General features: G+C 51.4%; 1 protein-coding gene across 6 annotated transcripts in view; it reads right to left on the bottom strand.

The window, feature by feature from the left end:
- Nucleotides 1-1,909: 1,909 nt before the first annotated feature.
- EVC2 (EvC ciliary complex subunit 2) overlaps nt 1,910-26,797 on the bottom strand; it is a 133,641-nt gene continuing 108,753 nt past the window's right edge. For 5 of the 6 annotated variants that reach the window (XM_043572993.1, XM_043572995.1, XM_043572997.1 and 2 more), the window contains 6 exons: nt 22,320-22,547; nt 11,839-12,053; nt 10,299-10,386; nt 7,599-7,795; nt 4,849-4,950; nt 1,910-2,691 (listed from right to left, as the gene is read on the bottom strand). In XM_043572993.1, the coding sequence (XP_043428928.1) occupies nt 2,421-2,691; nt 4,849-4,950; nt 7,599-7,795; nt 10,299-10,386; nt 11,839-12,053; nt 22,320-22,547 (1,101 nt within the window). In that variant the 3' untranslated portion in view covers nt 1,910-2,420. The remainder of the gene's footprint in view (nt 2,692-4,848; nt 4,951-7,598; nt 7,796-10,298; nt 10,387-11,838; nt 12,054-22,319; nt 22,548-26,797) is intronic. The other variant, XM_043572996.1, reaches the window with a different exon arrangement.

Raw genomic sequence — 26,797 nt, forward strand, 5'->3', positions numbered from 1 at the left:
AGGTTTAGCCGTTTTCTCAATTTCATGCAGCTTATAAGTAAAGGAGCTCAAACTTGAACTAAGTCCCCTCAATCCAAGTTCCCTGGAGCTTCTCACTCACGAGTAGGTTTCCATGTATTGTGGCAGGAACAGCCCTTCTAGCGGGGCCACTGTCTTCACCTAGAGAGTCAACAGGAATGAAATGAGCCACAAAGCTCAATTTTGTGAGCAGGTAAAAATATAATAAAACAAAGAAGCTACATGTATCGTGTGCCAACAGGGTATTGGACGCGACAGACCTAAGAGCCACCATGCGCACTCTTTACGGCATCTTTACTCTAAGGTAGGTATTAGGACCCCTGCTTTACAGACGAAGAGGCTGAGCTTCAGAGCGGTAAAGTGACTTGCTCAGAAGTTGCCCGGCCAGGGTTTGAATCTGATTTACCTGGTCACAGAAGCACAGGCTTCCCCTAGCCTGTCTTCGCGTTTGTCACGCAGTAGGTTTAGAGAAAGTACATCGAGTAATTAGTCTTTCTCTGTCGGTTACGACAGGGAGTTATTATTAGGTGGAAATGCTTTATTTTAAACAGCTTGGGCTTGTCCCGTTGTTGCCGATAGCCTCTTCAATCAACCTTCAGCCCATAATTTTGAGCTCTGTTTGAGATCCTCGTGTGCAATCTACTTTCAACCACGCATACACCTGGGAGAGTACTACAGATGCCGGAAGCTATTAGAAAGTCAGATGGGTCACCTTCAAGGGGTAGAGGAGGACACTCGCGTGGCAGGCTCACGCCACAATCAAGCGCTTTATGGATCCGGTTCATCTAATCCTCAAAGGGATTTGCGTCACCATTTTGTTGGCGTGGAACACACGGCTCTGAAAGGTCAGGTGACTTACCCAGGGACACACAGCTCCCAAGTGGAGGGCGGGATGGACTCCAGCCATCTTACACCGAAGACCGTGCGTTTTCCACTCCATTACCCTCTGCGTGAAAGTCACTGTTCTCTGTCCTTTCTCTGCTCACCGGGCCTTCTGATGGGAAAGCTGGCCCCATCAACTCTCCTCTCCCCCATCTGAACTGCTTGCTGGGGCATCTCCACGAATGCAGCGACATGGCCCCGTGGCGGCTCGTGATGGAGGTACGACCCCCAGCAAAGGCTCACCACGTGACATGCCTGCTGGTGGGAAAGTGCAAAGACTTGGCCTTCTGGTCGCCAACCCACAAAATGTCTCGTGGCAGATACGGGTTTGGACGTTGGGAGATCTGGTTGCCAAACCAGACCCTTCCCCTGTAGTGGTGTGATTAAACTCTCTGAGTCTCAGCTTCCTTGGTTGTGACCGGGGAGTAGTGATGCCCACCTTGTTGGGGCGCTAGTGAGGACTAGAAGTGGGCTGAGGTAGCTGGAAGCAGCAGCGACCCTCACGCAGCAAATGCTTCATCACGAGCCCTTGTCCTCCCCTTGCTGGTGACAGGATCCCCTTCTCAATCACTTCCTACCCTCAGGAAAGCTCATGCGGTGAGCCAGTCCCACTGCAACCAGACATCAGCGGCTTGACCACGTGTGATGGTAGGAGGGGTGAGAGCAGATCAAAGCTTCTGTGAAACACCAGGACCCGTGGGCAGTGTGTCCACTGAGCGAGTGCGGGGCAAGGGCGAGGATTTGGGGCCATAAAGCGTAGGAACCCCGATTCTGCTACTTACTGACTTTGTGAGCCTGCACACATCACCTCACCCTCTTCAGCCTTTGGATTTCCTCATTTGCAAAAGGCGGAAATAACTGATTGGAGTTGGAGATCGTCTACCCCAGGGCTGGCATGTTTTCCGGCCGCTGGCACGATAGAGGGCAAATCTCTACTGTTCACGACGTCCAGCCAAGACCCAAGAGGTAATTAAAATAAAGGGTTCCTACACAGAGCAAAACCAAGTTCCACCGAGAAGAGCGTTGTGTAATTTATTTTCGAGAAGAGTTCTGTGTAATGTATTTTCGAATGTTCCCTTGATAAAAACAGAATATGTAACAAATACAAAATGCAAGAACAGAGAGCCCCCTTGGACACACAGCCCATAAGCAGCCAGGCGGTGCCGGGGTACAACCTGGGGGCTGGGGTCTCCTCCACACCCTCAGAGGGGTAGCGCCACAGTGCTCAAGGCTGGTCCTGTGTCTCGTCACGTCCCTTGTGATGCTAAGGACAGAGAACCTTCTAGAAATTCGGGAGACCAGCTTGAACTGAGTCCTTGAAAGTCGTGGATGTTGGGGGTGTTGGTGTCTTATGCGTGTGCAATTTCTATCTATGAGTCATATGCTACAAATGTGTGTGGACGTGGGCATGTACACACACACACACACACACACACACACACACACATACACACACACACACACACAGGTGTGCAGGGGAAAAAAAATCTGTCTTCAGACTCCAGAGAGCTCCCTTTGGATTAGTCCAGGCCCAAGGCCCAAGTGGCCTTTTTGGCATTCAGAAAGTTCTTCTTCTTTCTCCTGGGAGGAAAATGTAGCGAGATCTCTGGCTCCTTTGGATTTCTGAATATGAAGAGCTTCTCGCCTGTGTTCAACAAATCGATGGCTTCTGCCCCTACGATGGGCACAGCGGCCACTTCTCCGACGGACTCCAGGGACAGGTGTGGCCAGCTTCCTTTTCCAGGCAATGCCACCCTCTCTCTGAGAGGGGGACATGGCTTCCGCAATATGCTAGAGAAAGAACAGATGGTCAGATGTGTTGTTTTTGGCAAGTGGCCCTCCTGAGTGTCCTGATGGAGCTCTCCCCGCCTTGGATCCTTAGGTCCTCAATCAGATGTCATTTAGTTAAGTAATTTAAAAAGTTTTATTTATGTATTTGAGAGAGAGAGAGAGACACATGCACAAGCGGGGTAGGGAGGGGCAGAGAGAGAGAGGGAGAGACACAATCCCAAGCAGGCTCCATGCTGCCAGTGCAGGGCCTGATGCACGAACCGTGAGATCATGACCTGAGCCAAAATCAAATCAAGGGTCGGTAGCTTAACCGACTGAGCCACCCAGGCACCCCCAATCAGGGGTCATTTAAAAAAAATTTTTTAATGTTTATTTTTGAAAGAGATAGAGAGAGAGAGAGCAGGGGAGGGGCAGAGGGAGAGGGAGACACAGAATCCGAAGCAGGCTCCAGGCTCTGAACTGTCAGCACAGGGCCCGACACGGGGCTCAAACCATGAGATCATGACCTGAGCCGAAGTCAGACGCTTAACCGACTGAGTGCCCCCCGATCAGGTGTCATTTGAATGGAAGACTTTCTCCCTGTGATCACGAGACTGCCCCTGAAATTAGCCGAAGCCCGCGGCAAGTGGCATGGCTTGCAGACGACTCTTCCTGACTCATGACTGAACTTTGCAGGAGTTTTGTGAGCCTGCCGTTATCATGTCACTAGCTTGACATGAGCCCTGGTCAGAGTAGGGATAGCACGGAAACTGGTAAATGGCACAAAGCAGAACTCCACCCGGGCCCTCTCCCCACCAGTCAATTATTCAACATTTACCAGGGCATCATGGCCCGTGAGCCTCGTACCAAAAGCAAGCTGATGAGATCTGACTGCGAAGCAAGAGTCAGCAGTCAGGCAGACTGTGTCTGAAACAGGAGTTACACTTTTGGGGGGAATGTCCCATAACAGGATTGCTGGAATCCTGTCCATGAGCGGTCCAGCCCCTAGATCCCTGGATACTCTTGACAACGGCCAGAACTACCACCTAAAGGCCACAGGGTTCTCTCCGTGCCCACGCAGTGCATGACAAGGCCACATCCCTGGGGGTCACCTCCCGGAAGAAGTCACTGACAGGCTTGCCGGCCCTTCTGGGACAGATGTGACAGAAGAGGCTCCCTTGCCTCCTGCCTTTGCAGCTGGTATGAATCTGAGCAAGGATTCCACCCAGCGCTGTGTGATCCAGTCTCTCCTCCTCCTGCCATGGCTCCCCAGTGCCTCCGGGCAGGGCAAAGGCTGGCGGAATGAGCCGGGGGAGGGGGAGGGAAGTATTCCCCCTGATCTGTACTCACCCCACTTAACATCATTGCAGCCTGGGAGTGCCTTCACTTCCCGTCCTTATCTGGAGGAACTGATTTGCTCCTTCATGGGGAACTTCATGTTTACACAGCTTGCATTTGATTTTCTTGGCTTGAGCTCAAAACCCTGATCTAAGTTCTATGGGACTAAATTCTGACATGCAGACTATCAACAATGGCTCCAGGATTTTTGTCATGGACAGTTCTTGAAGCTTGGCATCGGCCCCTTTACCTCAGTCAAGAAATTACAGAAGGGATAGGACTCAGGATACACACTTCCCTTGGACATCGACCGTTTCCAGAGCACATACTGGATATCATCACTTCCTACCCTGTTATGAATCCACCTGACCTCACTCTTTCTCTAAAGCTTTTCTAGGAAGAAACACGGGATGTACTTGTTCAATTGGTGGGAGCAATCTAAAACCATCCTGCCCCCAACTTTCCTCTGACATCCAGGTGTGCGGAAACCACAGCTAAAAGAGAAAGGTGCTTGATGCTCTGGAAAAATCACCGGCCTGGAAGCCTAGGGGTTAGCCAGATGGTCCCAAATCCCATGGTCACTGAGTCACTAGTTAACATAACTACCATCGTTAAAGCGCTAATAAGTGATAAGAGAACATTCTCTGACAGCTAGAGGCTTATCTTCAGCTCCTTAACTAAGCCCATTGAGTAAAAATTGTAGTCTTTAGGGAAGGAATGTGGGTAGCTTGGAGTCACCCTCCCCCGGGTTACTCGGGGGCCCCTGGCCTCCCGTCCTGCTCACAGGCGCAGCCGGGCGGACCCGCTGCCCAGCCCACCGGAGCAGGTGCCCAGTGTTACCTCTCCTTCCTCTCGCGGGCCCAGAGCATCTTCTCCAATCCTCTGCTTATCAGTTCTCCCCGTAGTCTGCTTTCCAGGGCTTGCCACCAGCCCTGGTGCTTCCTGAAGGCAAGAAAGGAATGTCTTACGTTATCTAGAAAAATAGGCTCCTCCAGTGACCCACGATCCCCAAAAGCGCGATGGCACGCCATCCCTCAACGTGACCTTGAGCGGACAGGAAGAACTCATTTTCACGGCTCTGTCTCTCTCTCAAGGCACGCCGATCGAGCACCTTCTCTGGGCAAGACACAGTCTCTGTCCCCAGGAGGTTCCCGGTTCCGGGGGTCAGAGCCGGGCAACGGGCGACATCAGTCAGGCAGGAGAAGGCTGCCGAGAGGTGGAGACACTTGAGCGGAGTCTGGCGTCCCCACGGAGGGAGCACACAGAGCGTTCGTGGAGTATGCGTTCTCTGTGCCGACGTATGGACTGCCCACCCCTGGAGGGCACGCTCCATGCGAAACGACTCTGTCTTCCTTACTCTCCCACGGCTACTAGTGCTACAACAGCGGACATGCTAGGGGCTCAGTAGTGTTTTACGAATATATTAAGAGAGCTGCAATGGCCCGGTGGAAGCTTGGAAGGAGGGCTGCCCAGGGAGCACTAGTGTCCGGCAGAGGACTGTGATTCTCTGCTGTAGAAAGGACATTGCAGTGTCACACAGGAGAGGGACAAGAGGGAGATGTTGGAGGGCCCTGGGCTCAGGTCAGTTCACTCAAGAACACCGTGGAGCTGAGCGTCCTGTCCGTGCTCCGCTCTGGCCAGGCTCTTACTCTGCTTCTGCTGGTGCACACTGCCTGGCTGGGGGTGGAGATAGACCCCCTTCCATGCTGTCAGACTCGCTCCCCTGGGAGCGAACTCCTGGGCAGAGAAAATGGTCCTCTGAGGGCAGCACCCCAGAGAGCAGGTCTTTCGTACTCTCCTGGTCCTGCCCATCCCGGGACCTGGGGATTCGGCTCTACCTGGATTCTGACAGGTTCCCCCGCCACATGCCTTCTTGCTGAGATCAGTCCATCAGATTTGGTCGCTTGAAACCCAAGACCCTGAACTTGTGACCAAGTACTAGGTGCTCGGGACTCCCTTGACCTCAGAGACAGTGACAAGTGGCCTAGAGCTCCAGAACTGAGTCCAGTTGGCCACGAGGCCAGACAAAGAAATGGCATGCTCTTGTTCCACACTCATGGTGACGGCCGCTCTGGGTTCTCTTGCCTTGTCTATCAGCAATCGCTGTTCACCAGCCTCCCAGACTGAACTGGCTGAAGGTGCAGCCCAGTAGGGTGGCCACATTCAGGTTCAGGGTCACCTCCAATACCTGCCATCTGCATGTCCCTCCCTCTCTGTGCACTGAGAGAAACCACCCTGCGCAGTGCAGCTCTCTGACCACGCCCACACACAGCCTTGACCAGGCCCCACCCATCCCTGGCCACACCCACATCCAGCCATGACCACGCCCACACGCAACCCTCACCACACCCACACTCAGCCCTGACCACGCCCACACCACACCTGCCCTGACCACGCCCACACCTAGACCCTAACTGTTGGGCCCCGCTCGCCTGGGGGGCTCATCTGGCCCCCCGTGGACTCACACCCCTGCCCCACAGCTCCTGTCCCCACAGTCCCACCCTGCCTCTCACCCAGCCCTACTCTTCGCCCTTGGCGGTGCTCCTTCCTTTTTCTGGTTGAGATGGAGAAAAAGACACTGCCCCCTTCTTCAGGAAAATAATGTACATACACGTGGGTGAGCACTTTGGCGGACTCTGGGGTCCCGGCGGAGGAGGCTGGCTTCGCCGCCCGGCGTCCAACACTCTTTCCGGGTGCGGCCGCGGCTTTTCTTGCTACCTCGTCCTCCTCAAACTGTTCTCCGGCGGCACCGCCGGCTGCTCCCCACACCCCCTCGCTCCACAGCCCTGCTTCCTGCCTTGCCTTCTAAAGAGCCCGTGATGCCCAGATTCACACCTGGCACCTGCTCCTGAAGGGAAGCGTCTATGCAGCGTTGTCCATAATTGAGCAAAACAGGAGTCCAAACCAAACCTCCTACGAAGGTGTTTCAAGAACTGTGGAAACTACGAATTTTAAACTAATAAACAGCAGAGATCATAGTCTAAGGGATCACGATTGTACAGAAGGACGTCTGCACGCAGCCAAGAGAGAAGGCAGTAGACGCCCCTGACTGTGCCATTCGGCTGCGAAGGGGGAGGTAGGTGCCACATACTGGGGTTGCTGCACACTCAGACGTACCCCGACATGTTTCTACACACTCGCACACACACCCGAGCACACACCAAACGCACTCCTAAAACCCTGCAAGGAAACTGCAAGAAAATGCTAATGGCCCTTTTCTCCAGGTATTAGAACCATGGGCATTTCTTTTCCTTCTTTTTCCTTTGATGCATTTATTTTTACACTTTAATGTGTGTGTGTGTGTGTGTGTGTGTGTGTGTGTGTGTGTGGCATTTACGGCTGGGGAAACACCTTAAGATTCTACTTGGAAAATAAACTGGCGATGAAAATAAAAGTCTGGACGAAATACTTAGGCCTACCATGACTTCAAAAGGATTCGCGGCCCCTGGTCTGGGTGTCCTTTGCTCCGTGAGCGATGAAGTGCGGACCGGGAAGGTGTGTGCGTGTCCCGGGCCTGCTTCCTCCCTCCATTTGTTGCCTTCGTGGAATCTCACCCCGTTTTCCAAAAGCAGCCTGGACACCGCACTCACCCCTTCCTGCCCAGGTCGGCCTGCTCCCCACCACCATCATTCTCCGCCGAGTGGTCCGGATGCTTCTGGCTGCCCGAGTCCAGCGCGGCCAGCAGCTCGGCCGGCGAGGCCGTGGGCAGAGCCACACTCAGGAGCCGGCGCAGCGTGCCCCCCGGCACCATCGCCAGCCTGGACAGGTACGATGCCAGTCTCAGCTCCTAGAAGGGTTAACAGGAAGCTTGCACCTCACCGCGCCAACCTTGACGAACAACACGTGCTAACAGATGACGGTCTTAGGACTTTTTGTCCCAGGGAGATAAATATTTTAGCAGCTCAGTCTTGCAAACACATTCCCAAATTCACAGAGCTGTCAAGAAGAATCTATTCGGTCCTCAGGACACGTCCAAAACCTCCATCTATCCTCCCAGATGCTCTCAACTCCTGCTCCGCGGCCACGGCTCTGGCCTGCAGTGGGGCCAAGTGGGAATGGTCCCCAATTATGCCGTGGCCCACCCCTGGATGGATGCTGCGTGAGAAGAGCCAATCTCCACGAGTCACATCCTGTCGTGCATCTTTCTTTCCAGAACCGACAAAATGAAGAGATGGAGAAGCGCTCAGTGGTCGCTGGGGGTTGGGGATGGGTGGGGGGGGGGAGTGGGAGGGACAATGTCAGGTCTTTTTGCTGAGGAAATAGTTCTGTATCTTGATTGTGGTGCCGGCTACATGGATCTACACGGGATAAAATGAACTAGACAAACACTTTGTAATTGATGTCAGTCTCCTGGTTTGATATTATATGAGTTTTGTAAGATGCAGCCATGGGGGGAAACCAGTGAAACGTGGCGCGGGGGGGGGGTACTGGAGCTCTCTATACTATCTTGGCAATTTCCTACCAATCTAAAATTGTTTCATATCTTTTTTCTAAAGCTTATCTATTTATTCTGAGAGAGAGAGAGAGAGAGAGAGAGAGAGAGAGAAGCCAAGAGAGACGGAGAGAGAGAATCCCAAGCAGGCTCTGTGCCGTCAGCACAGAGCCCGACTTGGGGCTCGATCTCATGAACCGCGAGATCATGATCGGAGCCAAACTCAAAAGGCGGATGCTTAGCCAACTGAGCCACCCAAGCGCCCCTAAAATTGTGTCAAAATAAAAGGTTAAAAGAGACAGAGTATGGGTTCTGCATTCTGGCAAACCCGAGCTGGCTTCCAGCCCCACTGCACAGACAGGACTATGTGTGTCCTGGAGCAATGCCTTTATTTGTCTCTGTCCTCAGCGTCCTTATTTGTAAAGTGGGGTGACAGGAACTCTTATGGCAGAGGATTCTGTGAGCACAAAATGAGCTGGAGCGTGTAGAGCCGTCCCATACCGGGGAGACGCAAACAGCAGCTCCAAACAACGCTGCAGTCTGGGGGACGAAAGTCTGAGGTCACTTCCACTGGGCTACAGTCAGGATGTCAACAGGGCCCCTGCTCAGGCTCTAGGGGGACCACACGTCTTCCTGCCTCTTCCAGGTTCTAGCTGCCACCCACCCGCCTTGGCTCACAGCCTTTCCGGCATCTTCAAAGTGTGTCCCTCCAACCTCTGCTTCCGTCACTGTCACCCAGCCCTCTCTTCTCACCGTGACTGCTCCTGCCTCCCTCTTACCAGGACCCTTTCCCTCCTTCCTGCATGGATTTCTGTTGTGTGTTAGAGAGTGAGCCAGCAGGGGAGGGGCAGAGAGAGTGGGAGACACTGAATCCGAAGCAGGCTCCAGGCTCTGAGCGGTCAGCACGGCGGGGCTCGAGCTCACGCGAGCTCACGCGAGATCTCGCGAGATCGTGACCTGAGCTGAAGTCGGACGCTTGACCGGCTGAGCCACCCAGGCGCCCCTAGTACACCTTTCATTTATACGCCTTGATTTGTTTTCCAGCTCCTGAGAGCAATGGACTTGATCTTTTGTGTTGACTGCCGAAATCCCAGGGTCCAGGATAGCCCCTGGTGCTTATTAGGTGCACAGTGAATATTTATTCAGGAACAAAACCTCTTCAGAGGATGTCAGGGTCTTTGAAGTTAAGTGGACTCTAAGTCATGCCTTATGTGATGAAGCAAAAAATCCACTTTGTATACAAATGGCTGTGGTCACGCTGGAGCCGCGAGGGGCTAAGGAGTTCGGTGAGGAATGCAGGTAGGGTCCCGGCCCCTCCCACAGCACAAGGAAGCCTCCCGCCTCGCTGGGTTGGAGCCCTTCGTGTCTCAGGCGGCATCCCCTTCCCGGTTTATTCGCGAAGCAACGAGGTCGCGTCTTGCTTTAAAGGGAATGTGAAGCAGCATGAAATGGAAAGGCTAGAGCATTTAAAGAGAGTAAAACCTGATTTCATGGCCAGCTCTGCTCCTGGTGGCGCCTGCTCTGTGCAGGTCACGCTTGTGCCAGACCGAGAAGAGGGGAACAGAATGTCTGGGAGCCCTTTCAGTCTCGGAAAAGCAGCTGACCAGGGAGGTCGCGACTACTGTCACCGCTGCTGCCACTGTGCCCGATGGGACGTCCTCGGCCTGCTGGCCCTGGGCCAGGCGCCTGTCATAAATCCATTCAAGCAGTTCCCTGGGCTCCACTGTCACCCCCCCTCCCCCCCCCCCCCCCCCCCCCCCCCCCCCCGTGCTACAGGTGAGGACACGAGCACTTGGAGGAACAGGTGACATGACGCGCTGACAAGGGCTGGCCCAGAACATGGCTAACGGGGGCTCACCTGGCTGTACAGGGTCGTGAAGGCGTCAAACTCCATATTCTCCAGCAAATCTTCGAGCACGACGCTGTGGTCTCGCTCCTCCCTCCAGCTAGAGTGCAGACAAAATCTACGTGAGTCCACTTTAGTTAAAATGTGACCCCCGGAGAAGATCATCTAGTTATTTAAATAACGATCACAAGGGGGGCCTGTGTGGCTCAGTCGGTTGAGCGTCCGACTTCGGTTCAGGTGATGATCTCGCAGTTCATGGGTTCGAGCCCCACGTCGGGCTCTGTGCTGACAGCTCAGAGCCTGGCGCCTGCTTCGGATTCTGTGTCTGCGTCTCTCTCTGCCCCTCCCCTGCTTGCATTCTCTCTCTCTCTCTCTCTCTCTCTCTCTCTCTCCCCCTCTCAAAAGTAAATAAACATTTAAAAAAATCATGAATCTAATCTACATTATATATTTTTAAATATCTATTAAAACAGATGGCCACAAGAGGCTAAACCTCTTCTTGCCTAGAACACTCTGCAAATAACATATTATGGAGGCCCACCAGGACAGAGGGCTCCTCAAGGGGAGAAGTTTTGTGGGAGACTTTTCTGTGGCTCTGCTGGGCCATCTGTGGTCCTATTTGGAAGAGTCTTAAGATTAGCTGTCACGCTCAAGAAAGACCCAGATCTGGGGTCCTAGCCCACCACGTTCCCTGTGTGGCCATGGACCCAGAACCGTGTTCCTAGCCTGGTCCTGGCTCTGGCCACAGAAGCTGGTGCCACCTTTTCACGTGAGGGTCCCTCTCAGGCTTTCTGACTTCCACACGAGAACTGCACTTTGCTGTTGTGTGTATAGGCAAGCAAAATCGGATCAATTAAAATAACCCAGAATCTCGCCACCCAGGGGTCACGTCCGTTACAATTTGGTCTGTTTCCTTCTAATTAATTTCTGCGTGTGCGTTTTCATAAAGGGAATCACACTGTGTCTATAGTTTGCACCCTGTCTTTTCCACATCAACATTCTACTCATGGTGGAAAATGATGAAGCTGTTAACAAGTTACGTTTCCCAAGAGTTCTTGGCAAAGGCCAATGGTCTGTTAGGGAAGAAGAATGCAAAGTGCAGCCCTAACAAAGACCGGGCTTCTGTCTGTTCCAAAGCAGGATGCAAACGGTTACGTTTACCGTGAGATCGGACTCAGGCCTGCATTCGCTGTATTGAGTCAGTGTTTGGATAACGCGCTGTGGTTACCAACGATGCTGCCACTGGGGGAGGCTGGGGGGAAGGGCACACGGCGATTCCCCGCACTATTTCTGCCCCCTTCTTGTGAGTCTATAACTATTTAAAAGTAAAAAGTTCAAAACATATGTTCAGTAAAAACTTCAATGAAACCAAGTATAAGAAGATGTCAGGGACCAAGTGAGCTAAGTTAGCAGCAGGTGTCTGAGCGCTGGAGGATGCCTGACACGGGAGCATGACAGCCCGGGGACCGCGTCCGGTGGAGCTGGGAGGCCGGGTGCCAACCAGGCCTACAGGGGACCGACGCCACACGGCGCCACGGGGCGCTGGGCTCACCTCTGCTGCTGGTGTTCCAGTAACTTCCGGCCCTTGCCCAGGGCTTGCTGCAGGACAGCGGAGACCTGCCGATCGGAATCCGCGTCCTCGGGCTCGTTCAGAAGCCCGGGCCCGTCGCCGGCCCACTGCTGCCGACTGGCCAGCGCCCGCTGCAGCTGCGCGGCCTCCTGGTTCGCCAGCCTGCCCTCCAGCTTCCTCCCCAGCTCCTGGAGCTCCTGTGTGCGCACAGAGGGGTGGCGGTGAGCACAAAGCAAGTGGGCCCGGGGTTATATCCGACCTCCCGGACCCGCGTGACCTGGCCTCCCGCGCCCGTCCGGCCACGCAAACGGCACGAATCGACTGCGACGGGACCCCTCACGCCTCCCGGCCTTTGTGCACACGGCTCCTGACGCCTGTGGGGCCCTCCTCTGCTTGCCTGGCCAATTCTGGGTCTCCTTTCAAGCCCTGGCTCAGGAGCACTTCTTCAGTGAAGGGCTCCTGAGGTCCCTTGGAAGATACAGACTCCCCCTCTCCTAAGGCGCCCACTCACCTCCCCTGTACGACGTGCCCGTCACAGACCGAGTGTCTGGGGCCTCTCACAATTCATATGTTGAAGACTTAATCCCCATGGGATGGTATTTGGGAGTGGGGCTTTGGGGAGGCATTTGGGTTTAGACGTCGTCTAAGGTAGGGCCCCATGATGGGATTAGTGTCCTAAGAAGTGGAAGGGAGACACCAGAGCCCCTAATCTCTGCCACGTGAGGAGTCACTGAGTCTGCCGGCCAGGAAGAAAGCCCCAAGCAGCAGGTGACCGCTGGCACCTTCATCTTGGACTTCCAGCCTCCAGAACCGTGAGAAAAGTGTCTGTTGCCTCAGCCCCCAGGCTATGGTGTGTTGTTATGGGGACCAAGATGCTGCCCCGTGTCTGCAACTGCCTGAAGTCCCTGCACCTTTCTGTATGTACAGTGTGAACCCCAGAGGGCAAGGCGACGTCCCCACCTCCCTGACTGCAGCGCTCAGCACCGTGCCTGGCGGCTGGCACCTGCCGCTGACATACGTGGGGCATCAGCACACATCCGTCTGCCCGGGGGCGAGGCCTGTACGGGGGCACAGCAGCCCAACAGGACCCACAGCATGCTGGGCGCTGTGCTAAGTGCTTCCAGAGATTGGTCTCACTGAGTCCTGTAATGGCCTTATAGAATGCATAGTCTTCTTGGCTTTTTTAATTGTTTAATTTACGTCCAAGTTAGCATATCGTGCAACAATGATTTTAGGAGTAGATTCCTTAATGCCCCATACCCATTTATCCTTTGGATAAATACCTAGTAATGCAATTGCTGGGTCATAGGGTAGTTGTATTTTTAGTTTTTTGAGGAACCTCCATACTGTTTTCCAGAGTGGCTGCACCAGCTTGCATTCCCACCAGCAGTGCAAGAGATCCTCTCTCTCCGCATCCTCGCCAACATCTGTTGTTGCCTGAGTTGTTCATGTTAGCCGTTCTGACAGGTGCGAGGTGGTATCTCAGTGTGGTTTTGATTTGTACTTCCCTGATGATGAGTGGTGTGGAGCATTTTTTCATGTGTCGGTTGGCCATCTGGATGTCTTCCTTGGAGAAGTGTCTATTCGTGTCTTTTGCCCATTTCTTCACTGGACTATTTGGTTTTTGGGTGTTGAGTTTGATAAGTTATTTATAGATTTTGGGTACTAAGCCTTTATCTTAATGCCATTTGCAAATATATTCACCCATTCTGTCGGTTGCCTTTTAGTTTTGCTGATTGTTTCCTTCGCTGTGCAGAGCTTTTTATCTTGATGAGGTCCCAGTAGTTCATTTGTGCTTTTGTTTCCCTTGCCTCCGGAGGCGTGTCAAGTAAGAAGTTGCTGCGGCTGAGGTCAAAGAGGCTTTTGCCTGCTTTCTCCTCGACGATTTTGATGGCTTCCCATCTTACATTGAGGTCTTTCACCCATTTTGAGCTTATTTTTGTGTCTGGTGTAAGAAAGTGGTCCAGGTTCATTCTTCTGCATGTCGCTGTCCAGTTTTCCCAGCACCACTTGCTGAAGAGACTGTCTTTATTCCATTGGATATTCTTTCCTGCTTTGTCAAAGATTGGTTGGCCATACGTTTGTGGGTCCATTTCTGAGTTCTCTATTCTGTTCCATTGATAGGGGGTCTGTTTTTCTGCCCTAAGTAATGCATAGTCTTATTTTCCCCATTATGGACAAGGGAATTAAGGCAGACGAATTAAAGCAAGCTTCTGTTTCATGCAGTAATTAAGTGGCAGAGACAGAATTTGAGGCCAGGCCAGGGGAATCCAGGGTTTGTGTCCTTAATCATTGGCTAATCTGCCTCTCATTGGCCGAACAGAAGAAATCTGCATTCTTAGGCCACCAGAGTCGGATAATCTGGCTACAAGAGACTGTCTACAGCTCAGTGGGTAAGGGGCACAGGGGAGACTGGAAGGTCCCACGACTCGTAGAAGGCAGGCACCTTGAATCCGTTACTCAGCAGACAGGCTAGTGTTCTAAGTGGGGTTGGAGGGTAAGGCTGGGCTTTAGTCCTAAGGGGCCTCGGATGGGCTCCATGAGACAATGGTGGTCCATCATCTTCCTAAAATAAGTGTCAAAGAGTCTGCTTTCCTACTGAGGAGCCAAAGTTTGCATCTAATTTTCAAAAGGTTCTCAAAGCACACCCCCCCACCCCCCACTTCCAGCTCAGGAATACTCAAGAACTAAGAGAGAAGAAGAAAGGGCCAGAGAGGTAAACCAAAGGCAAAGTGTGGTGAGCACTTGGGTTTTGCCCGCCAGGGCCATGGAAGACTTTGGACACTTCCGAGGAGGGTCCTCTAAGGCACGCAGGTTTCTAATTATGGCCATCCATCTCGTTGCAGTATCCCATATGGAAAGAGAAACCAGCCCAGAGCTTCCAACAGCGTTAATGAGTATCCGACAGTCTGTTGTGTCAGCACATCTGGAGCCTGGTCCCGGACCAGACTCTCGCTGAGACGCCAGCCCCGGCCGCCACATGGGGAAGGAAGGCTCGAACCCGCACCTGCCTGTCTCTCCACAGCATGAGTAGAGCACAGAGAGCGCCACACGTGTTTTCCAAGACCGGGTGAGCCCTGGCTGGCCACGGAACGTGAATGGACTGTGTCCTAAAGGTTGTAACTGCCATTGTCCAGTTGTCCCAGAGGCCGCTCCGTCCCCCCAAATGCCTTCCGCCACCCGTCCGCCCACCGAACACTTTGCACAAATGGAATCCAAGGCTCGGTTCTGGGGCGGTCTTCCGTCATGCCTGCTCTCCTTACTGAAGTTGAATTGCTGAGGGCAGGGAGCACAGGGCCTGGCTGGTAGAAGGAATAACGGTCAGCATCAGCGTCACTGTCTTCATTATTCGTAACAGTAATACTGGCAGCAGCACGTACCCGATGCGTACATGGCCAGACTCGATTCGGTACAAGGTAGGAGGGTGCTATCACGCCATTAGAGATAAGGTGGCGGACGCACAGAGAGTGCAGGAAAATCTCCTTGAAGGCACAGAGCTGCCTGGGCGCCACGCTGAGGGGTGATGTCACGTTGTTCTGACTCTGGGCCGTACCCCTCAGCTCGGTTTCTCTGGGACCCACTCCACAGGTATCTGCTGAAGGAATGGGGAGATGGATAGACAACGAGATGATAGACAGACAGACTGACAGACACGTCCAGGCCTTTCGTGGGGCACCGGAGATCAGGAGTGCATGAGACACGGCCCCCAGACTCTGGGAACTCGCAGTCCAGGGTGGGAGACAGCTGTGCGGTTATAGTGACAGGAAACAGACATCATCTGCTATCGCCGAGACTCAGGAGGGAGGACATGGGAGCGCAAAGCTGAAAGAGACCAACTCTGCCCAAGGGAATCACGGGTGGCTTCACAGAGGAGGCAACGTGTGGCTTGTCTCAGAAGATGGATAGGAGCTTGCAAAGGGGTGAAGAAGCCAGACAGAGGTGATTCAGAGGAACGGAGGCCTGAATGTCTCTCAAGTGTGCAGAAGCAACAGAAAGTCCAGAGGTTTCAAACGCGGGGTCCGTCCCCAAGTGGTGGAATGAGGCATTTATTTATTTATTTATTTATTTATTTATTTAATAAATGTTTACTTACTTATTTTGAGAGAGAAAGAGAGAGAGAGAGCACGAGCAGTGGAAGGGCAGAGAGAGGCAGAGTGAGAGAGAATCCCAAGCAGGCTCCACACTGTCAGCATGGAGCCCGATTCGGAGCTCGATCCCACAACCCTGGGACCATGACCTGAGCTGAAAACCAGGAGTCAGAGGCTCAACAGACTGAGCCACCCAGGCACCCTGAGGTGAGGTTTTTAAATACAGAGCTGGGGGTGGGGCTGTCAATGATCGGTTTTATGTTTCAGAGATTCCTTGGCTGCAGGGTGGAGGGGACCAGAGAGGCGGGGGGGTGGAAACTGATGTGCGTACAGGAGCCGGGCTTTGCGGGAGAAGGGGTAAGCCCTACTTGCCAGCTGCTGGAGCTTGGTGAAATGATGTAACCCTCCTGAGCCTCTAGAATGGGTAGAATGGGTATAAGAGTATCATGGGGTTGGGACACCTGGGTGGCTCAGTCGGTTGAGCGTCCGACTTTGGCTCAGGTCTGCTGTCAGCACAGAGCCCGACGTGGGGCTCGAACCCACGAACCTTGAGATCATGACCTGAGCTGAAGCCCGATGCTTAACCGACTGAGCCACCCAGGTGCCCCAGGAAACATTTTTAAACAATGCATCATGGGATTGACAGAAGGTTCAAACACTTAAGAGGATGCTTTGGACTTAACAAGAGCTCGATTAATGTGAGCGACTTCCCAGTAGTGTTATTTTTCTTTTTCATGCATAGATTCATGCCAGCAGTGAAGCTGGGCGGCAGACGTCAGAAGTGAGGGAAAGAAAACAGTTCAGGCAGAATCCGCAGACTGGGTGATTGACAGCAAGAGGGCAGTAAGCCAGAGCATGAACAGAGGAAGACACCGGCTTCAGACTTGGAAGAAGGGAAACACAGCAATTTAAGCTACGGTGTGAACTCGGTGGGTACAGTCAGTCCGGGGTCCCATGATCTGTGCCGAGGAAGTCCGTCCCATGCAGACTTGCCCGTTCCGCTGCTTGCCTCCGTGATCCAATTATGCCTCGTGTGCATTCCCGTTTCACAAGATAAGTCTAAATCTTCCATCCAAGGAGGTGCACCTGATACACGATACACTTTTCTTAGGACTCATTTCTTTCACAGCATTTCATGCCATGCTTTTTTTTTTTAAGTCCCCTGAGGGTTTAACAGCTTAGAAGCCCATTCACCAGGGAAAGCGGTTTTGACAGAATGATCCACTGTGGAATGAAAGTCTAATATCTGGAGCCAAACAACAGGTTTGTCTTCCCTCCAAACGCAAATCGAGAAAACGCTGGCATCACATCCATTGCCTTACCACCAACTTCATAATTACATTCATCTGACTCAGGACCCGTGGTTCCAATTCGGGATACCCAACTCTTGCAAACACGTTCAAGAATAAGGAAGCTTTAGGGGCGCCTGGGTGGCGCAGTCGGTTAAGCGTCCGACTTCAGCCAGGTCACGATCTCGCGGTCCGTGAGTTCGAGCCCCGCGTCGGGCTCTGGGCTGATGGCTCGGAGCCTGGAGCCTGTTTCCGATTCTGTGTCTCCCTCTCTCTCTGCCCCTCCCCCGTTCATGCTCTGTCTCTCTCTGTCCCAAAAATAAATTAAAAAAAACGTTGAAAAAAAAAATAAAATAAAATAGGGGCGCCTGGGTGGCGCAGTCGGTTAAGCGTCCGACTTCAGCCAGGTCACGATCTCGCGGTCCGGGAGTTCGAGCCCCGCGTCAGGCTCTGGGCTGATGGCTCAGAGCCTGGAGCCTGTTTCCGATTCTGTGTCTCCCTCTCTCTCTGCTCCTCCCCCATTCATGCTCTGTCTCTCTCTGTCCCAAAAATAAATAAATATTGAAAAATAAAATAAAATAAAATAAAAGAATAAGGAAGCTTTGGTGCTTACCCCCAAAGGCTGTGAGATAAACAGAAAATGTAAGCGTCACATCCAACCCAATGACTACAGAAATCAGGGTGGTCTCAAATAAAAAGAGGCACCGAGCACCTCAGGGCTGAGTTGACGGGCTGCCCAGGGCACCCAGAAGGAGCAGACACAATGTGAACCTAACACCAGAGGCTCTTCATATCTACTCTGCCCCTAATCGATAGACGACCTTGACCTGCCCCTCCTCCGAAGGCTTTGCATCCTTCACCTATAATTCAGGGCCATGCCCATCACCCCTCAGCCATACTTGCTGTGGATTTTGGGTAAATACCCTGTGCAGATTCCTGTCACTAATTTGCCAAGAAGTTTTTGTCTGTTACGCTGAGACGATCGTGTTTTTTCTTTTCTTCGAGTTTTTTCTTTTCTCCTTTAATCTGCTAATCTGGCAAACTTTGTAAATGGAGATTTTAAGGTTAAACCGACCGTCTATTCCTGGGAAAAACTGAACCTGGCCATGCTGTACTCATTATCTCATGGCTGGCTGGCCTATGTTAATTTTTGTTTACAAACTGTACGTCCAAGTTTGCAAGTAAGGGCGAAGGGTTTGTTGTTCTCATATTACCCATGTCTGGTTTCGGTGTAAAGGTTGTCTGAGCTTCACAAAATGAGGAATAGTCCCTCATTTCACAAAATGAGGAATATTGTGTAGATGAGGTGGAAAAATTTGTTGGGGCTCACCTATAAAACTATCGGGGTAGGTGTATTTTTGTGTGTCTTAGAAGACTTATTAATTACCGAATCAATTTCTTTCATGGCAATAGGATTATAAATAGATGACTTCTACTTGAGTCAATTTTGATGATTTACATTTTTCTAGAAATTCTTCCATTTTATTTCAGTTTGCAAGTCTATCTACATGAAATCGTTGATAGAGTTTTTTTTTTATTTTTTTATTTAATTTTTATTTAATTTTTTTTTCAACGTTTATTTATTTTTGGGACAGAGAGAGACAGAGCATGAACGGGGGAGGGGCAGAGAGAGAGGGAGACACAGAATCGGAAACAGGCTCCAGGCTCTGAGCCATCAGCCCAGAGCCTGACGCGGGGCTCGAACTCATGGACCGAGAGATCGTGACCTGGCTGAAGTCGGACGCTTAACCGACTGCGCCACCCAGGCGCCCCAGATAGAGCTTTGTTTTTAAAAACTCTACTTCATCTATAGTTATGCTGCTTTTTTATTATTTACTTGTCCCAGGGGTGCCTGGGTGGCTCAGGTGGTTGAGCATCCCGACTTCGGCTCAGGTCATGATCCTGTGGTTTGTGAGTTCGAGCCCCGCATCGGGCTCTGTGCTGACAGCTCAGAGTCTGGAGCCTGCTTCGGATTCTGTGTCTCCCTCTCTCTGACCCTCCCCACTTACACTCTGTTTTTCTCTCTCTCTCTCTCTCAAAAATAAATAAACATTTAAAAATAAATTAAAAACATACATACAGACATACAATATTATTTACTCATCCCTTATCTCTTTTTAAATGGTCACTTGTGTCAGAGCTTTGTATATTTTATTAGACTTTTTTTTTCCCAGAAAATTCATCTCTTCTCTTTATTGATCTTTTCTATCATAGTTTTGTTTGGTTGGATTTTGGCAGTTTTTAAAATTTTATTTATGCAACCTTCCTTCCTTCTTTCTACAGATTAATTTGTCACCATTACCCTCTAGCTTTTGATATGATTGTAATTGTGAGCTTTTCTTCTCTAGTATAAGTTTAGAGCATTCATTTCTCTTAGAGCTGAAAAGCTGCGTTAGCCAAATCCCACAAATTTTGATCTGTTTTATTTACATTGTTACATTATTTTTCTGTTCTACAGTTTTAGAAGTTTCCATTATGATTTCTTTGACCAATGACTTATTCAGAGGTAAGTTTTAAAACTTCCAAAGTATGGGCTTGGAGTAATGACCTTTTCTTAAGTGGATTTAAACCTAATTGGTCTTTTTTTTCAAAAAGGTGGTCAAAATGATATTATATAGTCGTTTCCTTAACTGTTCCAACGTGTGCTGCAGAAGATGTGTTTGTTAATTGCCAGCTGTAAGATTCCGTAGGTGCACATTAAATACAGGTTGATGAATGGGTTATTCAGTTCATTGGTATCTTTCCCTGTGTCTCGTCTGATCGCCCACAGAAAGAGGGGGGTGTGCAGAAATCCCTCACTATCACGAACGACTCATCAACGGTCTATCAAGTTTTCTTTTCATTATCTTGGGTCTTCTATCACATATACGCAACTGGAGACTTGCTTTGCTCTCCAGGTGAATGAAACTTTAAAATCATTTTGGTAGCACCTTTAATTTTTAAGACAATGTCATAAATCGTGATTTTATAGTCTAGGCTGCGAATCCGAGCATCCGATGTCTTTAGGGATTTTAATCTGTTGGGTTTTGTTTCTCTGACACATACATCATCTTGTCTTGCTTACGTGTTTGGGGACTCCGAAAGTCAATTGAGAATCCTTATTTGGCTGAAATTTATCTGTGAAAATCCCGAGTTGCCTGGATTGAGGCTATTTTTCTCTGGCGAGGATGTGCCGTGGCTTTGGCCATGCACCAGAGGCGTCATTCAACCTACAACCATTTTATTTTATTCTATTTTTTTATATGAAATTTATTGTCAAATTGGTTTCCATACGGCCAGGGCTCCTCCCAACAGGTGCCCTCCTCCATGCCCAGCACCCACTTTCCCCTCCCTCCCACCCCCCCCCCAACCCTCAGTTTGTTCTGTTTTTAAGAGTCTCTTATGGTTTGGCTCCCTCCCTCTCTTTTTTTTCCCCCTTCCCCTCCTCCATGGTCTTCTGTTAAGTTTCTCAGGATCCACATAAGAGTGAAAACATATGGTATCTGTCTTTCTCTGTATGGCTTATTTCACTTAGCATCACACTCTCCAGTTCCATCCACGTTGCTACAAAAGGCCGTATTTCATTCTTTCTCATTGCCATGTAGTATTCCATTGTATATATAAACCACTTTAATTTAATGTATCAGCTTAGAGATTTCCTGACTGGAGGGCTAAAGTATTTTTGGATTCCTTCCTCACAGCAGCAAGAGCCTTTGACTACAAATTCACGGGGAGACTCCCCTCCACCCCACCCCACCCCCACCCCCGGAGCAGGGCTGGGGAAGGGAGGGAAGGACAGGTTTCCCTGGTAACACCTTTGACAGCAGGTGACTTTCTCTTCCCACCCCCACCCTGGGTGTCCTACCTCCTCGAACACCCCAGCCTCATCTCCTGTCTCCCCCAAATGAACCCCAAATCCCTGGGTTGTAGGTTTCAGTCTTTTTCCCTGGATCTGAGCCTCTGGATTTGCCTTCCCCAGGATATCCTTGGCCTTTGGGAATTTTTCACATTCTCTTGTGAACTCACAAAGCACTAAGAAGGATGCTCATTTTTATTTATTTAGCATCCAGATGTTTTGTGCTGGAATGCCAACGTTTCCACACCTTTCTACCCCTGACAGAAATAAACGTCATAATTGTGGTCACAGTGCAGGACGCATGATGTTTATGGGAAACCAGTTCTGGACTCTTCAGAATCTAATGTTATTTATGACTTTTAACCCCCACCGGCAAGATCAAGGTGGACGGTCCATGAACGTGACCGAGAGAGTTTAAGTCAGAAACAGACTGCATTCCGCTCCTGGCATTTCTTTATTAGCCGCGTGGACTTCACAAAGAACTTGATATGCCACCTGCCGGGATCTCAATTTCTCTACCCGAGAACTGAACAGCAGTACCTACTTCACAGCACAGTGCTATAACTAAGCGATATAATGTGTGACAGGGAGCATAAAGGTCCAGCAGTAAGACCGCAACTTATACTCAATCGCGCTTAACGGGTCATTTTTAGACGCATGCTTACGAATTATTAACGCTCAAATGAGAGTATGCCCATTCACAGCTTGTTAGCGCTTTTGCTCGCATATACTCAATAAGCCTGAATTCCTTTTCCTCTCTATAGGTAGGATAGTCACATACGAAATTCTAAAAAAACTCTCCGAAAGGATCTAAGGTTAGTCCTCAGTTACTTCCATGGCTTTTGTTTATGAATACACCTCTCGCACCTTGAAAAAAATGCGGCGTGCGGGAATAACCGTACAAATGTGATCATAAACGTAAACAACGGTGCAATATTTCATCGCATCTAGGGCGCCGTTAATTGAAAGCCACACTGTTATTTTTCACAGCTCTGTGATGGAGCTCCTGATGCTGCTGTGGATGTGGGAGACGCATCCCGGTTTCAGAGGTGTTAAAAATGTTATAATTCAAAAGGTTACTTCTCAGAGGCAAGGCAATCGAGCAGCCTCGGGGTTGTAAGTTCCCTCACTGCGACCCTGAAGCATACACAGGGCAGGCGACCACCCACTTGCCGGCGGGGGGGTGGTGGGGGGGAGCCAGAGGAGCCCATCCCGATTGTCCCCTCTTCCTTCCCGAGCCCCCATGCTCACCGGGCTGTGCGACCCCAGGATCTGCTCGCAGGCCAGCTTCGTCAGGGTCTCCGACTCACTCAGCTCCTCCAAGAGCAGGTCCTGGACGCTCAGGAGGGCGGTGTAAGCCCACAGGGTCTTGGCTATCCTGGCGGCCTTCTGGAACTGCAGGGAAGCGAGGGACTCTGCGAAGCGTGCCTCCTGGGCCTCCAGATGCTGCACGCGTTCCCGGAGCAGCTCCCCGCGGACCTGGGGACGGCAGGCCACAAGCCACACAGGTGAGTGGCGGGGGGTGTGGAGAGAGGACTTCCAGACAGCACCCCGCTAGGCTGAGCTCAAGCACCCATTCACTGGGGGTGGGGGTGGGGGGGCTTGGGAAGGGCCTCCACGACTTGCAAAGAAGCAAGCACTGGGGCAGCGTGCAATTTGGGACCACGGGGCGTCTCTGTTTGCAAACACTCGCCTCACTGGGGCTTCTGGAGTCTGGCCGTTCCCTCCACATTTATCACTCTGGAAGGTACAGGGAATTACGTGGCTACCCAGCGTGAAATCCCATCCAGAGGATGAAAGTTTAAACTTCGGAACAGGCTCTGAGCCCCTTCCCACCCCGCTCCCAGCAGAGGTACGCCTGCAAAGTCTCATCTGTTCCTCTGCTCCCCCCACCGCACCCCTGGGACTCCACCCTTCTTGGGTGCCTGGGGGCTCCCCGCGGGACTGAAACGCCCGGCATCCTCGTCTTCCTGAAGATCCTCTATTTGTCCTTCCGTCCCTGGTTCCAACCACTGTGTTAGAAATGTGTCCTCACCGAGCACATGCTTGTCACTCTTGTCTCTGCCTTTCCTCCTCCTGCTGGCCCTCACCGCACCGTTGACCCAGCGGGGACCCGAGCCCCTCGGGGGGAGGACCCAGGACCTGAGGAGCTCCAGAAACCCCAGACAAGGGAATGCATCCACTCCCCTGGGTCCCACAACCAAGCAGTTCATTCTGACATCAGTGTGTCTTCTCTAGGTCCCCAGTCTCTCCTCCTTTCTCCAGAAAAGATGCCACATGAACAAGGGGGCCTGATGCTTCTCACACGTGGCCCCCCGAGCCCCTGATGGCAGCTCCCTTTAATGTGCACCCCTCTCCCCTCACAGGGACGCCACAAGCCAAAAAGCGGCCTGCTTGAACACGTGTCTTGGTGAAGTCTTTCCTTTAATCTTTAGACGCGTGTGGAATTTCGGGGCGCCTGGGGTGGCTCAGTCGGTTAAGCGTCCGACTCTTGGTTTTGGCGCAGGTCACGATCTCACGGTTAATAAGTTTGAGCCCCGCGTCGGGCCCTGCGCAGACAGCACAGAGCCTGCTTGGGAACCTCTCTCTCCCCCTCTGTGTCTGCTCCTCTCCCACTTGCCCACACACACACTCTCTCTCTCAAAATAAATACATAAACCTTAAAAAGTTACTTAAAAACAAAAAAAGTGCGTGTGGAATTTCATTTGCAAAACCAAAGGTAAACGTAACCCAGATACGGACGGGGTATCACACGGCCTTAAAAGGAAAGGAAATTCTGACACAGGCTACGATTTGGAGGACGGCGTGCTCCGTGAAATAGGCCAGTTACAAAAGGACAGACACTGTAAGATTCCTAGAGCAGTCAAGTCCATAGACACCGAAAGCAGATGATGTGTGCCAAGGGCTGGGGGCAGCAGACACGGGGAGCCGGTGTTTCGTGGGGACAGAGGTTCAGTTTGGGAAGACGGGTGGCGGGAACGCTTTGCACAACAGGGTGAACGCACTTCATGGCACTGGCCTGGATGAGCAGAAGCGGTTAAGACGGTAAGTCTCACACCATCTATATTTTACCACGATGAGAAATATTGAAAAACTTTGTGGAATTCTGTTTTCTGCCATGTCACCGATTTTTAAAAAATTTTTCATGCTTATTTTATTTTTGAGAGAAAGAGACAGAGCGCAAGTGGGGGAGGGGCAGAGAGAGAGGGAGACCCAGAATCCGAAGCAGGCTCCAGGCTTCGAGTTGTCAGCACAGAGCCCGACGCGGGGCTCGAACCCACGGACGGCGAGATCATGACCCGAGCTGAAGTCGGTCGCTTAACCGACTGAGCCACCCCGGGCGCCCCTTCATGTAACCTATTTTTAATATTCATCTGTTTATGTTCGGAGAGGTCTCGGGTGGCTGACACAGGGAAGAATACTTATGTGATGTGGGGGCCGGCAGAGGATGCTGAGCCCGGATCTCCCGTGGCTGCACAGCCCTACCATGTCCATCCATGTGTCCCTCGGAAGCAGACAAGGCCCAGTTGGAAAAGCGCAGATTTCACCTCTGCAACCTGACCTTCGGGAAGAAGTCTGATGGGGGTGAAGAGGGAAGAAGTCCCCCAAAGGAACAAACAGACAGCTTGCCGGCTGGGGAAGAAACTTCTGTCTGGGGGGCCCTACGAACGCTTCTTGGAGAGGCAGGGCCTCTGACCAGCCTCAGAGAACAGAGAGGAGCCACCAACGGAAGGCAGGGTCTGCAAAGATACACAGTATAGGTACCTGCATATCTGGTTCACGGCAACGCCCACAAACATCGGGGGCCAGAGGCAAGAAGGCACAGAAGTATGGCAGACGGACAGAGCTGGTCTGGAAGACAGACGTTCATTTCCCTGCTCGAACGGGAACAAGAAGCCTCGTTCTCAAGAGGGTGCTACTAGACCCCCACCTTGCCCTAATGTGGACAACCAGGTGACAGTCACCTGCCCGCTGATGGGTTCCCATGGTGACTTCGGATCACACCTGGGCCTCCTGGGTTGGCTGGCAGTCACACCCAGCCTGAGGCGTCCACACAGTTCATGCGGTGCCCCCACATCCCTCCAAGACTGGGCAAAGCCTCGGGAGAGTGGGACCCAAGAGCCGTGTCTGATGGCTTCTTCATGGGGACGCGGGGTCTCTAACGTGCTTCAAGGATCTTCACAGTCTTCCTGCAAATGCCTTTCTCCCACAGCTACTTTCTTACTGCAAGTCTGCAGACAGAAAATCCCATTTATGCTTTCATTCATCAATCCAAAAACTAATTACTGAGCACCAAGTAGGTATCATATAAAGGAATGTGTGATGCACTTAGGAGAGGGGGCGGGGGTAGAGAAGAGGTAAAGATGAGGGAGACAAGAATCTGACCCTGAAAGAGCTCCCAACCGAGGACCCAAGTAGGCACAGGGGTGAAGGGGGGCCAAGGGCTCCAGAGCTAGAGGCCCGAGTACGGTTTCCAGCTCTGTCACTTACTGTCACTCACTAGCTCGTGACCTTGGGCAAATTCATTCAGCTGCGTATGACTCTATTTCCTCATCTGTAAAATGGGAATAATACCTCCCCACGCATGGGTTTTTTTTTTTTAAAGCTTTACGGAGGTAGGGGCGCCTGGGTGGCGCAGTCGGTTAAGCGTCCGACTTCAGCCAGGTCACGATCTCGCGATCCGTGAGTTCGAGCCCCGCGTCGGGCTCTGGGCTGGTGGCTCAGAGCCTGGAGCCTGTTTCCGATTCTGTGTCTCCCTCTCTCTCTGCCCCTCCCCCATTCATGCTCTGTCTCTCTCTGTCCCAAAAATAAATAAACGTTGAAAAAAAAATAAAAAAAAAAAGCTTTACGGAGGTATAATTGCCATATGATAGGCTGCACATATTTATTTTTTATTTTTATTTTTTTATTATATGAAATTTATTGTCAAATTGATTTCCATACAACACCCAGTGCTCATCCCAAAAGATGCCCTCTTCAATGCCCATCACCTACCCTCCCCTCCCTTCCACCCCCCATCAACCCTCAGTTTGTTCTCAGTTTTTAAGAGTCTCTTATGCTTTGGCTCTCTCTCCCACTCTAACCTCTTTTTCTTCTTTTTTTCCTTCCCCTCCCCCATGGGTTTCTGTTAAGTTTCTCAGGATCCACATAAGAGTGAAAACATATGGTATCTGTCTTTCTCTGTATGGCTTATTTCACTTAGCATCACACTCTCCAGTTCCATCCACGTTGCTACAAAGGGCCATATTTCATTCCTTCTCATTGCCACGTAGTACTCCATTGTGTATATAAACCACAATTTCTTTACCCATTCATCAGTTGATGGACATTTAGGCTCTTTCCATAATTTGGCTATTGTTGAGAGTGCTGCTATAAACATTGGGGCACAAGTGCCCCTCTGCATCAGCACTCCTGGATCCCTTGGGTAAATTCCTAGCAGTGCTATTGCTGGGTCATAGGGTAGGTCTATTTTTAATTTTTTGAGGCACCTCCACACTGTTTTCCAGAGCGGCTGCACCAGTTTGCATTCCCACCAACAGTGCAAGAGGGTTCCTGTTTCTCCACGGCCTCTCCAGCATCTATAGTCTCCTGATTGGTTCATTTTGGCCACTCTGACTGGCGTGAGGCGGTATCTCAGTGTGGTTTTGATTTGTATTTCCCTGATGAGGAGCGACGTTGAGCATCTTTTCATGTGCCTGTTGGCCATCCGGATGTCTTCTTTAGAGAAG

This window comes from Prionailurus bengalensis, chromosome B1, assembly GCF_016509475.1.
Source record: "Prionailurus bengalensis isolate Pbe53 chromosome B1, Fcat_Pben_1.1_paternal_pri, whole genome shotgun sequence".
In the NCBI taxonomy this organism is placed as follows: Eukaryota; Metazoa; Chordata; class Mammalia; order Carnivora; family Felidae; genus Prionailurus; species Prionailurus bengalensis.